Source organism: Pteronotus mesoamericanus, unplaced genomic scaffold, assembly GCF_021234165.1.
Source record: "Pteronotus mesoamericanus isolate MK-2021 breed Mesoamerican mustached bat unplaced genomic scaffold, CSHL_Meso_final scaffold_408, whole genome shotgun sequence".
Taxonomy (NCBI): Eukaryota; Metazoa; Chordata; class Mammalia; order Chiroptera; family Mormoopidae; genus Pteronotus; species Pteronotus mesoamericanus.
The window spans coordinates 4,733,039-4,746,593 of record NW_026555315.1 but is presented as its reverse complement, the minus strand read 5'-3'; the positions used below and the strand labels follow the sequence as shown (position 1 = coordinate 4,746,593).

At 57.0% G+C, this 13,555-nt stretch overlaps 2 protein-coding genes across 4 annotated transcripts in view; one reads left to right on the top strand and one right to left on the bottom strand.

The window, feature by feature from the left end:
* Positions 1-1,136: 1,136 nt before the first annotated feature.
* Positions 1,137-5,111, bottom strand: NAT9 (N-acetyltransferase 9 (putative)). 2 transcript variants are annotated; one of them, XM_054593376.1, is made up of 7 exons: positions 4,962-5,111; positions 4,362-4,448; positions 3,341-3,450; positions 2,655-2,798; positions 2,004-2,063; positions 1,713-1,807; positions 1,137-1,602 (listed from the first exon to the last, which is right to left on the bottom strand). In XM_054593376.1, exons 1-7 carry the CDS (start codon positions 5,090-5,092, stop codon positions 1,294-1,296), a joined length of 936 nt encoding a protein of 311 aa, XP_054449351.1. In that variant the 5' UTR covers positions 5,093-5,111; the 3' UTR covers positions 1,137-1,293. The 2 variants fall into 2 exon arrangements, with proteins under 2 accessions (XP_054449351.1, XP_054449352.1); XM_054593377.1 differs by lacking the exon at positions 4,362-4,448.
* A 137-nt stretch (positions 5,112-5,248) lies between these two features.
* Positions 5,249-13,555, top strand: part of TMEM104 (transmembrane protein 104) — a 46,785-nt gene continuing 38,478 nt past the window's right edge. For both annotated transcript variants that reach the window (XM_054593360.1, XM_054593359.1), the window contains exons 1-3: positions 5,249-5,350; positions 5,968-6,083; positions 13,126-13,247. In XM_054593360.1, the coding sequence (XP_054449335.1) occupies positions 6,039-6,083; positions 13,126-13,247 (167 nt within the window). In that variant the 5' untranslated portion in view covers positions 5,249-5,350; positions 5,968-6,038. The remainder of the gene's footprint in view (positions 5,351-5,967; positions 6,084-13,125; positions 13,248-13,555) is intronic.

The following is a 13,555-nucleotide window of genomic DNA, read 5'->3' as shown; positions in this document are numbered from 1 at the left end:
CGGGGCAGGTGCTCAGAAGAAAGGGACATTAGCCTCAGGCTACTCCGCACCCAACCAAGAAGCCTGAGGCGGGCGAGTTCCTGGGACTGAGAACAAGGGAGACCCATCTGAACCAGGGAGGGGACTTGAAAAGAACCTATCAGTACCTGGCCTTCGCGGCCTTATTTGGGTTTCTGTCCAGAACGCTTGCAGCGCCAACCACCCACCCTGGGCCCGGCCTGTCCCCATGCCACCCTTGCCTCTACGCTTTGACCCCTGATGGAGACGCCCCACGGGTGGGCAGGCCTGAGGAATGTCCCACTAGGTCACCTGCTGGGTGGGGAAGCGCTCGGAGCCTTTGATGAAGCCAAGGACAGGTGAAACAGGTGGCTCAGGGGAACTGTCAGTGTGGGGCTGGGCTGTGGAACAGAGGGCCCCAGCGAGCCAAACTTCCGTCTTGGATTCAGGCGCGCGTCAGGCTCTAGTCTTCCCAAAGCACACTCGGGCAAGTGCCAGGGTCGCGGGCACTGTGGCCTTGGAAGAGCTCGGAGGCCTCCGGCAGGCTGCCCTGACTTGCCTGGGACCGGCTCATCTTGAAAACGCCTGCGGCCCCTTCAAGAGTCTCTTCCACGACTGTTGTGAAATATGACTGGCCTTTCTTGACAGCCACCCCACATCATGACAGGGCACAAGGACAGACATGTCACTGGGCGGCTCCCGAACTCCCGAGGGCGGCAGGCCTGACCCAGCTCTGCCTGTTAAGCACAGGTTGCCAGGCAGCCATGCAGTCCCGAATCTGTGCCTCTGGTGCCCCCTTGTGGCCTTGACAGGTGCAGCTGCTCCCGGGGGAGGGGGGAGGGGTGGAGAGCAGGCGGCCCGCAGCTTTTGGCACAGGGGTGCTCTCCAGCCACAAGGAGCTGTAGCCAAAACTGGCTCCAAAGAAGAGGAGAGATGATTCCCGCCCACCTTCCAAGCCACCTGTCTGTCCTGACTGGGCCGACCTCGTGCCCATTACCAAACCGCCCAGGGTCACGCCCAGCCCGCCCTGTGGCTCCCACGCTGGTCTGCGTAAACGCCCGTGGGCCTCCCGGCCGCTCACCTCCACACAGCCCGGCGAGGAAACAGGAAGTTACAAGTTGGCTGTTCACTGCGCTTTACTCCCTGCCAGGGCCTCGGCCTCAGAGCGGTGCCCCTGGCCTTTCAGGAAAAAGGGAGGGCCGGCCCATTCTCCAGCACCCCCTCCTCTCCAGCTCTGCCTCCACCCCACCCCTCCCGTGGGTGCGTGCGTCCACTCCAGGTTCCCAGAGTCTGCGTCTAGGCCTGGCCAGGAGGAAGGGAGCCCTGCAGACACTGCCAGTCTGAGGGAGGCCGAGACAAAGCCGACCCAGAGTCTGAAGGGTCCCAAAAGGGGACTCCCAGCCTGGAGAGGGGTGGGGAGCCCTCTGCCCCCAGGCCCGGTGCGTCCACTCCCCGTGTCTCAGGGCTCAGTCCGCGCGGCTCCAAGGACCCATCCCCATAGGGCTTCTCTTCCACGTGGCTGGTCTGCTCCAGAAGCCACTGCCGCGCCGGCTCACTCATCGTCAGTCGGAGTGTCACCTCCTGGAAGACGCTGCTCACCGCCACCTGAGCAAGGCAGATGTCAGGGCCGGCTATGTTACACTCGCAGGTCCAAGCACCTGCAGCGCCCCCGCCCCCAGACCCAGGCTCCACCCTCCCGCCAAGCCCAGCCTTACTTGCTCAAAGTGAAGCTTCTGGAACATCCGGATGCTCGGCTCATTTTCCTGCCCGATTTTCGCCTCGAACTTGGTTAGACCTAGCTTGGTCACTCCTCCCAGGGGAGATCAGAGAGAAGCTGTGGAATGACAGTCCCTCCAGCACCCTCTGCCCGCCTGTCCCAGTTTACAGCGGGGCACCTGTCCCCCGCCCCCACCCGCCTTCCGACCCAGAGAAGGCTCACTCCCCACACGCCCCAGCCCGCACCTGGGCCTGGCCACTTCCCACACTGTCCGCCCCGACTCCCTTACCGTAAGACATCATCATGAGCACGGCCTCGGTGCCAAAGCCCCTGCCCCTGCAGCTGGGCTCTGGGGGAAAAGAACCACCCCTGAGGCCGCGCGCCAGGCCCCGGAGCAGGCCCTACCCAGTACCATCTCATTTAGTCCTCGCAGTTCTGGGACGTCCGTAAACATTACTATCATTCTGCAGATGCGACAGGCGCAGAGGAAGGTGAATGACCTGCCCAAGGGCTCACATATGGGCGGCACCCAGCCACCTGACCCCAGAGCTGACCCCTGAACCTCAGCGTCCCGCCTTATGAGGAGCCACATAGCCCCTGAGGAGAAGGCTCGGGGCCAAGGACACAAAAACTGGAGGGGCCCCTCCCACAGCACGGCAAGATGCTCCAGGGAAGATCGACTCTTTGGGGTGCTCTGAGGGTCCCCAGAGCACCCCAAACGTGGGGCAGAGTGGAGTTTGGAGACCCTCAATCCAAAGGCTGACGTCACACCTGGGCATTAGACAGGAACGAAGTCAAGTGGCAGCCTGACCCCGCCCGGTGCTAGGCTTCCCAGTGCCAGAGCCCACACTGAGCCCGCTGCGGTCCCCGTGCAGCCTCAGCTGGCTTAGGGTTTGGCAGCTCCTAGGAGGGAGAGGCCCCAGGGCCAGGGGGAACGAACCTGCAATCATGATCTCAACCTCCCCCAAGGAGGGGTCCCCTAGGTCTGTGAGGAAGAGGTTCACATCCCCCGCCATGCAGCTCTCTTCGGCGGCGCCGGGCTGGGCCCGCCACCTCTCTGCATCCAGCACAATGAAGGTGCACTCTGAGGAGAGGGCGACAGGGTTACCATCCACATTCCCCAAAGAACTCAGCAAGGACAGTCTTCCTACCCAGCCAGAGCACCACCAGCGCCTCTGAGTCTGGCAGGAGAAAAGAGGGGCCTGGGCTCCCTTCGGCTGGTGGAAAAGAGCCTAAACCTGCCCCTTGGAGAAAATGACAGCCTTCTCCAAAGAGCAAGTGTACTCTCAGACGGCAGGGGACCCAAAGAAGAGCAGTGACCCCACTGGGCCCGCAGCAAAGGATGTGAGGGGCAGGGCCTCAATTACAGCCGGAGTCCAAAACACTTCCTTCAGATCCTTCCAAGCCTGGCACAGTGAGTGGGGAAGAGGACAGGAGCGTCAGCCAGAGGGCGCAGCCTCAGTGGGCATGAGCGTGTGAGGCACCTTCCAGGCTTTTCACAAAGTGCTTTTCACAAGGTTTCTACACCCCAGAAGGGCTACAGCTGGGAGCGAAATGGGAGGGGCCCTGGAGACTGCCCCTGGAGCCCCTCCCACAACCGGCCCAGCCCAGGGCCCCACTTCTCACTGTCCGCGTCTTCCCGCCAGCTGCGCTGCATCGCGTACTCCTGCTCCAGGGTCAGAGGCTCGGAGGCTGTCAAACGCTGCAGCTCCTCTGATTTCATCCACTCGTGGTACCTGCAGGCACAGAGGGGTGGCCTTCAGCAGGCAGGACTGACCAGAAGCATGGATCTGACACGATGAGACGAAGAAATGGAGGGCAGAAAGGAGAACTCCGTAAGGCTAGCACAGGGCCCATAGAAGACCCAACAAAAGGGTTATAATTGCTGCGAAGGCAGAGGGCCACAGGCATGAGACCTAGAGGCAGTCTGGTCCTACAAAGGACAACAGGCAGGGTCGATGCTATCGGTCCAGCTTCCCATCCTGTCTTGGGGGTCAGTGTGGAGGAGCAGCCTGAAGCCAAACATTCCTCAAATTCCTGAAGGGAAGTATAGGGCAAGCCAGCCTCAGCAGAGAAGGCTGGACCGAGCTCCACAAAGGCTAGGCACAAGCAACGCCCCAAAAGGAAAACTACAAGTAGAGAATACACCCCTAGAACACCATCATCCGTGTCCAGCAGACTTTGCCAACTGCCCCCACGTGAGTCCCACCTAGCAACTCAGTCCTGGCCTTTCAAGACAGGAGACAGCAGACCAATCCATCAGCTCAGTGTTACGACGTGCTAACATTAAGTCTCCAAGAACTGAGCATATTCACTGGCACCAAAGGAATGTCACTAATTTACAATCGGGTGAGAAGACAACTTCTTTTTTTCTTACACACATTTAGTTTATGTAAAATAATTCCCTGCTGAAAAGCCAAAAAGGAGGTTGAGAGAGTGACAGGAAAAAACGGGGCGGGGGGTGACTTCTTCCAGGGAAGTCACAGTCTTTTGCTTCGCTGTTCGCTTTTTCCTGTTTGTAATCACTTCTCACACCACTGCTTCTCCTTAGAAGAAAGAGACTCTGAAATTTGGGTAAAGGAGAGCTGACGCTCCTCACTGCACCTTGAGGAGCTGGCTTGCACCCCAGGTCAGGTGGAACAGTTACCTAGGCACGTGCTCCGCGGTGTAGGGTACCAACACCACCTTCTTCCCCAACAGCAAGATGTTCTGATTTAACCTCATGGTGGCAGCCCTGAGGGTGAGGAGGGCAGACTTCAGGACCCTGGTTCCTCTCACTTAGGGTGGGAGCCCAGACTCTCAACTCGCTAAAAGCCTCCTGGGGCTGAGTTATGAGAGGAGCCTTTCCTTCTAAAGTCTTCAGAGAACAGGGCCTCTAAACCCGTTGCAGAAAGGGAGCCGGGCTACTTAAACATAGTTAGACAATCGTTTAGTCGCATCTTCAGAAACCAAACTTAAACTGCATTTCTGCCCGCTCCTTCCGTCCCACCTCCCAGAACTTTGATGTCTCGAACCCGTGCTTGACCAAGCCTTATCCCCAAAGCGCCCATCACCTGCCCAGTCCTGAGGCTCCGCCCCCGGATCCATTTCCAGCCCTGCCTTCAAACCTACTTCCAATCACCTTACTGGGCTGTAGCCCTCCGTCTTCCCCACCTCCCAAAACCATGCCCCTTCAGGGGAGGCAGACTTGAGTTCTCAGCCGCCTCCCCTTCGTGCGGAGCTACAGGTCACCCTCCTGCACCCTCACCCCGGCACCCCCGCCACCGGGGTCCAGGACGGCCAAGTTCCGACACTTCCTTCAACGACAGCGCCCTTAGCAGGGGGTGTGAGCAACCTCTGCCAACGAGCCCACCCGGGCGCCGGCCGCCCCTCCCGCATGCGCGTCACGGGAGCTTTCCGCCTACTTCCGCCACGCAGACGGCGGCCGCCGGGGCCCAATCCCGGTCCCACCTCCACGAGGCGTCCAATCAGCGCGCAACGCCCCACCCAGCCGCGCGCGGACAAGGTGGGCGGCCGGCATCGGCGCATGCGTGCTTTGGGCGCTGGTGCGGGACAGCTGGCGCCGGCGGCAGCCAAGGGACTAGAGGCGGTGACTGAGGCGGGGGCCGTGGCGGGACGAAGCGCGCTACGCTGCAGGTGAGGAGGCTGGCGCGAGGGTGGAATGGGCTGGGGCGGCGCCAGATGCCGGGCTTCTCCAGGAGGAAAGAAGAGGCCGGAGAGAGGCTTGGAGCGGGGCTCTGGAGAAGAGGAGGAGGCTTGAGGGCAGAAAGCCGGTTGCGGGGCGGGAAGTGAAGGCCCCGTTAAAAAGGAAAGGCTTTGGCGCAAGAAGTTGGGTTGGAGGGCGACCTAGGAAAGCCCCTGGCTCCTTGTCCTGTGCGGAGGAGGCAGTTACTTGGGCTGCCCTGGGCGGTAGTGAGCTCGCTGTTCCTCGCATTACATGGGGATAGCCTCCGTAGAGGGTGTAAAGGGGGCGCTTGTGATGAGCGAGACTTAGTGGCTTCTAAGGCCTCTTATATGACTTGGGATCGGAGCGGCACTGAGTGCCCCCTTGCCTTGCACAGCAAGAGAAAGAAAAAAAGAAAAACAGCCAGGTGTGAGTCATCCAGGAAGACCCTTCCCACCCGGCTGTCTTGTGACAAATGTTGAGACCGTAATTCTACTGTGATAAAGAGAAGGGGAGAGGCGGCTCTGCAGGTCTCTCGCCAGCCCCAGCGAGGTCCATCAGAAAGCTGAAGTCTGCTCTTTTGCCTTAGGGAGCCGCTGCAGCCGCTGCCCTGCAAGCAAGAAGAAAGCTCGGCCGAAGGTCCCTTCCTCACTTTTGGAAATGGCGGGTGAAATCACAGAGACCGGGGAGCTCTATTCTCCCTACGTGAGTTTTACTTCCAGAACATGTTTTGCCCGCGTCAGTGCTCCTGGCTTCTAGAGGAGCGCTCTGGTCCCAGTGGACTGCGCTAGCGTGGTGCTGCTCGCCTAGATCCTCGGGAGAGCCAGGGTGGGGAACCTTGATTCAGCAGCAGCGATGCCGCTGCTGTTGTGGTTCAGAACATATGCGACTCGGGTTTGTTCACATTTTAGTTGTTGATCAGAGAGTGGTCAAGAAAACAAAATTGACTTTGCCAAGCCTAATGTTTACCTCGGGGCCACTACCACCGGCACTGAGTTTCCTGCCCTTCAAATAGGCAGTGATTGACAGCTGTTGACTCTGGGTTTTGCTCATCTCCGCAGGTTGAAACCACTTGCGTTTTTAGCTGAATTTTTAGTTGCACGAGGTTTATAGTCTTGGATGGCATAGGAGACACAAAAAGCATGCAGACACTTCCAATTGCAGTTTGGTGGAGTCTGTAATTAGAACTGGGATGATTGATTTCTTCCTGTCTGGGGTCTGTATTACCTCCCCAACCACCACCCCCCCTCCGCCAAACACACAAACACACACGCGCACGCGCGCGCTCAGTTTGTCTTCTTTGTGAAATATGAGATTGATCATGGTTACATCATGGAATCCTCTGGGCTGGGTAAGTTGCCGGAGGATTGGAATAATCAAATGATTGACTCACATTGCTACCAGGTATCCCAGGGAAAGCACCGCTGTCTTAAGTAGCTAGAGCCCTCTTTCTAGAACTAAACCAGCCTTAAAACACTGCCCTGCTTTGCACTTGCCTTCCTAGCCTGGGGATCCCTGCTCTGTTTCTGCCAGGCTTCGCAGACTCCAGAGCTGTGGCGTGACGGAGAAGGAAGCGTCTCCGAGAGCAGTTGGAGCCTCCTTTGCCTCAGTAACATCCCAGGAAGAAGGCTTTCTTGAACTTGGAACGAATTGAATCATGTCCCTCTCAAGTGAGACATTGTGTAACAGCACATAGCTTCGTCTTGGTGTCAGCAGTGAACTGTCCACGAAAGCCACCAGGGTTCCTGCCGCGTCTCATGGCATCTGCAAGCTCAGAGCTGAGTCATTTCTGTAACTGAGTTTGGGGAAGGAACATCTTTGATGTGCCCATTTTTCTTCTGTCTCCAGTTGCTTAGCATGTAATCATTTTCACATGTCAGCATGTGCCCACAAGAAATTGGGCAGCAAACCCCGAAAGCCTCAGCGTGTTCTCCTTTTTAAAAATTGTTCCTCTCATTTCCTTTGTTTTTGGGTGTTTTTGAGGCCCTACGCCAGGCATTTCCCATGACCAACGGGGTGTCTTCTCTTACTCTACCGGTGAAGAGAGACGCATGAGAGACCGGTGGCGCTCAGGGTGAGGTGGCATTGCCGGGCGTCAGTGGTCCAGGTTTAAGGACAGAGCATGCCTTTTCTCCTGAGGTTTCCCTGACTCCATCATCCTGGGAGACTAGTTCTTAATCCCCTGTGAGACCAAGATCTGGCTCAGGGGATAATGAACCTTACAGAAGGTTCTGGAACTGGCTTTACTGTGAATGCAAATTTGAATTCCCTTGCTCAGCACAGTGTGGGCAGAGCCTGCTCCGGCTGCCTTGGGAGACCGAGACACTGGGCGCTTACGCCCAGGTCGTGAATGTGCTGAACCCGGTCACTCCCAACACAAGCCTCTCCCGACCTCTGTGTGCCCTGTTACCAGCGCTCCTGCCCCTCATGGGTCGTGAGGATGTTTATTTTAGTTTGTGTTATTCTGCATAAAATATTTGTAGTGGGCAGAGGACTCCCTCAAGGATAGCGCGGGACGCAGACACGATTCAGGCTCATACATTCCCCCCCATAAGTGATATCAGAACAGGCATGAGGGTTTCCCCATTGACGGGGACCAGGAGCAGCACAGGACGGAAGGGACTGTGTGATCGAAAGAGAGGATGAAGTGGATCGCCGCCTGCGTGGGCGCCAGCTGTTGAAGCCACCTCTGCCGGTGGCCTTGCCAAACATTGCTGCTGTTGCTTTCGAAGGAAAGAGCACTTGTCTCACAGCCTTAAGTTCCACTTGTGGCTTCTGCACCTCTGCTGCCTTCCATTTCCCTTGAGAACTGTCACTGGGGAAGTCGTTGACACCTGTGACCCTGCCTCTTGCCCTTCTGTGTGTGAGGCCGCTGGGCGGGAGGCAAGGCAGCGGGAACCCTGCACTGAACTCGCCCGCGCGTAGGGGAGCATGTTGGTCGTGCCAAGAAACAGGAACTGTGCCTTCCCCAGCACAGCCGCAGAGGAAGAAGAGTCAAGAATGGGAGGAGACTCCCATTAGCCTGCAGCAGCCACAGCATGCGCGGGTCTTTACCCAGACTGCACTAGGGCTTTAGTCCTCAGCTTTCGGCCACAATTCCCAGGAGGCTGTCTCCACAGAACTGTCCTGTAATGAGCAGGAGAGAATGGCTTCTTCCTCTTTCACCCCTGCCTTCAACCTTACTGTGGCCTTCTCCCGGTGATCGGTCCTTCCTGGTCGCCATCACTGAAGGGAAAGAGGATTTAACTCTTGCCAGGAAGGTGACGTCTTACATCCCGCCTGCAGCTCTCCCTGAGCCATGCTGGGCCCAGAGTGCCTGCTTCGGGACTTAAAAAATAGCAATGACCTAACCCGTTTCTGCTCTTGACTGCCACCATTTTACCCCTAATGAACTGCTTTGTCAAGTTTTTAAAGAGTCCTTTTCTTTGGGATTTATTTGAAGTTTCTGTTGGGAACAGGCTCATTTCCTTGTGTCCTTGTCAGCAGTGGTTCTCAGTTGGTGGCAGTCTTGCTCCCCAGGGAACATTTGGCAATGTCCAGAGACATTTCCATTGTCACACCATGGGGCAGTGGTGGGGGCCCTGGCAGAGTGGGCAGAGGCCGGGGGTGCCGCTACCCCTCCCCCAATGCACAGGACAGGCCGCTGTGGTAGAGAATGGTCTGGCCCCAAAGCCGGCAGTGCCTGGGCTGAGAACCCCTGATGTGCAGTAAAACCTTGCCTTTTACACCCCGAGACCTTCAGGCATCCCTGAATGTACAACTGCCTCTTGTACTTTTAGTTTCCCCCTAAAACTCTGGCTGAGAACCACCACGGCCGTGGGCCTCTTTGCTTTCTCTGTGCTTCCCTCATAAGACCAGCACCAGGGTCATTTTTCCTAAAGAAATAAGCTTCCGCCCATCATAAGGGCTGCCTCTTATAGAAGCGATACACAGAGAACAAAGCTTCCGGGAGGTCAAATGTTAGGTCGTCGACAGGCAAGGTCTTCTCTGAGGCGGTCCTCATTGTTTTCGTGCCTCTCCTCCCACGTGAGGTCAGGGGCCGGGTCTGTCTTGCTCAGTGTCAGATCCCCAGCTCCCAGCTCCCAGGCCCGGGCCAGGCCCCCGGAAGGCCCTCGGAAGTTGCTGAGGGAATGAGTGAGCGGAACTGAGCTCGCTGAAAGACTCTTCCCTACACTTGGCTAGACCAGCTTCAAAGTGATTGAAATCAACCAACAAAAGTAAACGACAGTTTCTTGTAGACACAGTGACTTTGGAACAGCCAACCCTGTGCGTTTCCAGTTGGGACGGCCAGCGGGGGGCCGTGTGTCCCGTTTCTCACCCCGGCCGTCACCCTCGCAGGTATTCTCATGAGACCGCCCTGTGCCAGGCCATCACGGTAGTGTTGGGGTCCAATCAGGTGCTCCAGGAAGACGACCCAAACTCGTTTTAATCCTTCTGAGATCTGTCTGTGAAATCGAGTTGAGATTATGGTGGTACAGACCGATGAAGACGGTCAGTCTTGTGTTCGAGAGAACCTGAGCCAGGCCCAGGCAGCCCCGCTGGCAAGTCCTGTCGCGAGGCCATGTGCCAGGCACCGTGAGAAGCATAGAGAGAAGGTTTGGGCACGGGACGTGCTCCTGCTCCAGGGCTTCAGAAGCGGGGAGCAAGACAGATTTCGGGGATTGAGAAGGGCTTTGTGGCGGCGGCAGCATTTGAACGGGCCCTGAGCGCCCGGGGGAAATCGAGGGGCCGGGCAGGAGGCTGGGGGCGTGGTACCCTGTGCCAGGTGCAGGGGGACAGTGCACGGAGCTCTTCGCGCTCTGCAGGGTGTCTTCCCGTTATCCCGCCCTCAGATGTGCAGTCACCACCTGCCCAGAAGCCTGTTCTTCTCACCACTGCCCTGCCCCTCCTTCCTGCTGTGAGGAGCCCCGAAGCAGTAGCCCTGCTCCCTGTCTCTGTTTTCCTTACAAACCTGACTGAGGCTGGCAGAATGGGCCCAATTTGTGGGTTTCTTTTTAATTGTTTTTTATTGACACCTTTTCAATGAGTTTACATTCAGTGTTACTCTGTATTAATTTCAAGTGTACAGCGCAGCGGTCACACAATCGTATGCAAGGAGATCCCCTGATATTCCCAGCACCCACTCGGCACCGTGCACACTTAGCGCAATGTCATTGCCTGTATTCCTTGTGCTGTGCTTTGCATCCCTGTGACTGTTTTGTAACTACCGATCTGTATGTCTCCTCCGCTCCTTCACCGTTTTCACCCAGCCCCGCAACTTCTCCCCACTTATGCTCTCTGTATCTGTGAGTATGTTGCTGTTTTGTTTGTTTATATTCTTTAGATTCCACATGTAAATGAAATCATACGGCATTTGCCTTTCTCTGACTTATTTCATTTAGCATAACATCTTCTATGTCTCTCCATGCTGTTACAAATGTAAAATTTCGCCCTTTTTTATGGCTGCGTAATATTCCATTGTGTATATGTACCACAGCTTTTTTGTCCACTTGGCTACTGATGGGCATTTGGGTTGTTCCACAGCTTGGCTATTGTAAATAACACTGCAGTGAACGTAGGGGTGCATATATTCTTTCTCATTACAATTTGTGTGTTTCTGACTTTAAAATGTAGCCCACGGGTATCTTAGAAAAAACTTAAATGTAGAAAAATGCAGCTTTCTAAGAATGGGGAAGCAAAAAGGAGAGATGGGCAGGTGTCCGCAGAGACAAAGTGTTTGCTGTTGTTTTTACATGGTCAGAACCAGGTGGTGAAGCAAACTGTGAGTCAGCCAACGCAGCAGAGCACGAGAGGGCTGGTCAGGAAGCTGCTGTCATAGTCCAGGCCGAGGTGGTGACTCTGAAGCGTAACAGTAGGAGCCGGAGGTGGCCATGGGGCTCTTCAGGAATAAGGCCACTAGCGCTGGGATGTGGAGGGGAAGGAAGGAGGCTGCGGCCCCCAAGGGGACGTTCAGGTGGAGGTGACCCTCAGACAGTTGGCTTTGCGGTCTGCAGGAAAGCTGATGTGACGAGAGGTGGCCTCCTTTTGTTCTCTCACGAGAGCCAAAGGGTTCAAACCATAAGAATGCACGAAATTGCTGCAGAAACGATATGTGAAGAGAAGAGACCGCTAATAGCAGGGTGTACGAAAGATTAAAAGACTAAGAAAGCCATTGGATTTGGCCGGTGGAGGTCACTGGTGATTTCCAAGTTCCCGAGCGCTCTGGGGCTGGACACCGTGAGGCATGGGGACTTGGAAACGAAGGGCACGCAGTTGCTCCTTGGATGAGTTTGGCTAAGGGGAAGTGAGAGGGTGACCTTGCAAAGGTGTTGAGGACATCTGTAGGCGGAAGGGAAGAGCTGGTGGGAGGAGAGGATTCCAGAAAGAAGATGGGGAGCCTCAGCAAGGAGGAGGGGCACGTGCTCCCCAAAGGCGGCGGGGACGGTGGGGAGGATGTGGACACTGACTTTCAAGCTGGAAGGAGTGAGGCATGGCGGGGGGCGCAGGCCAGGTGACCTGTCACCTCCATCGCGTAGGAGGTGCAACCTTCCTCTGAGAGAGGTGGGTCGTGGGTCTGGGGGCTGGAAGGCTGAGGCTTGGAGCAGTGACATGGGACACGCTCGGAAGTCCACGGGGAGGAATAAAGCAAGTCTGTGCCCGTGAAGGCGACACAGGTGAAGGAACCAGCATGGACCCAGTCATCGTAAGTTTTTACAACACCCAGGAACCTCTAGCAGCTTTGTATCAGGGAGCCCAGGAAGCAGCTGCTGGGTCCCATCCAAGGCTGGGGGTCAGGACGGTCAGAGCAGGCAGGGGAAGGGCCGCGCGGGGAGTGTGTGCTCTCTGGCACCAGCCGACCGTAAAGGATGCTGAAGAACGTGAGGCCAGATGGAGGTGGTGACCTGGGAAGGGACGGTGGGGGGACGGGAAGTCACGATGGGACGGAGGGGTTCGGTGGGAACGGAGAGGGTTGTGGGAGGCAGGGGCTTCAGGGCAAGGAAAGGAATTTGGTGGCGGAGGTCTTGAACAGGAGTGATTGCAGTTGGCTGAGCCAGAGGCGAGTGGGCACGACTAGGGTTAAGCTCAAATGCTCAAGTCGGTGGGCAACAGTTGCACCACCGGGGCGGGGCCCCTGATGGGCGAGGGTGTCTTTTAGGGGGATGAGAATGAACTAGATGGTGCGGCCTCATGAACATACTAAAAACCACTGACCCTTGTGCTGTAAGTGGGTGAACTTTACGGCATGTAAATCCTGTCTCTCTGAAAAATGCCTGACTTTAGTAAGGGGAGGAAGACAGGGAACGGGAGCTGCCGGGATGTCAGTGTCCCGGACGGCAGCAGGGACAGGTGGAGGGGGGACTGGGTCACGTGCTGGCGACCTGGGGAAAGTGGAAAAGCACACGTGACAGCGAGTCCTCAGGAAGCCCACGGCCTGGTTGGGCCGAGAGCCCATGTCTGCGATGCAACTTTGCACAAGTGACAGGGAGGTGGGGTGAGGGCAGCAAAATCGAGAATAAAACTGATCCTCGGAGGCATTTGAAGAGAGCGATAGAATGTGAAACTTGAGTCACCCGAGTGTTGATGTTTGGTCCCCAACATCTGGTGGCAGGGCAGGCCTCCGAGCACCTGGATGGGATGCTCCCTCCTCACCTGCGTCCCTGGGCTCGTGGCCTCCACGGTTTTGCCGTCGCCCTGGGTCCCCCTTGGGAGCCGTCGTGGGGAGAGGTTAATTAATTTCTGGGCTCACTGTCACCTCTGTCGGTTCCAGGTTGGCCTGGTGTACATGTTTAACCTCATCGTGGGCACCGGCGCGCTCACCATGCCCAAGGCCTTTGCCACTGCTGGGTGGCTCGTCAGCCTGGTCCTGCTGGTCTTCCTGGGCTTCATGAGGTAAGAGGCCGTCACGCGGGCCGGGGGCGAAGCGGACGCAGCCTGCCCAGGGAGCCCCCTGTGGTGAGGGGCATCCCTGGGGGCAGGAAGCTGTCTGTGGTGGGCCCTCAGCAGGGGGCCCCGGGAGAGGACAGGGGTGCAGAGGCCCTGTGTCTGCGATGGAGCCGTGGCGCAGCCCCGGCCCATTAAAAGGTGTAAGAGGAGCAGTTAGGCTTTGGAACGTTTCATGAGGTGTTCCGTGTTTTCTCCCTGGCTGGTCTACCTCCCCGGTGTATATTTTTGAGAAGAGACCCCCTGGCCACAGAAAA

Bases quoted from the DNA above. Each gene is read 5' to 3' on its own strand.
- NAT9 (XM_054593376.1), bottom strand. From the start codon at position 5,092: ATGCGGGAGGGGCGGCCGGCGCCCGGGTGGGCTCGTTGGCAGAGGTTG. The intron at 2,799-3,340 runs GTGAGAAGTGGG...CCCTCTCCTCAG, and splicing joins CTGGCGGGAAGACGCGGACA to AGTGCACCTTCATTGTGCTG. The intron at 2,064-2,654 runs GTTCGTTCCCCC...CTTTTCCCCCAG, and splicing joins GGTTGAGATCATGATTGCAG to AGCCCAGCTGCAGGGGCAGG.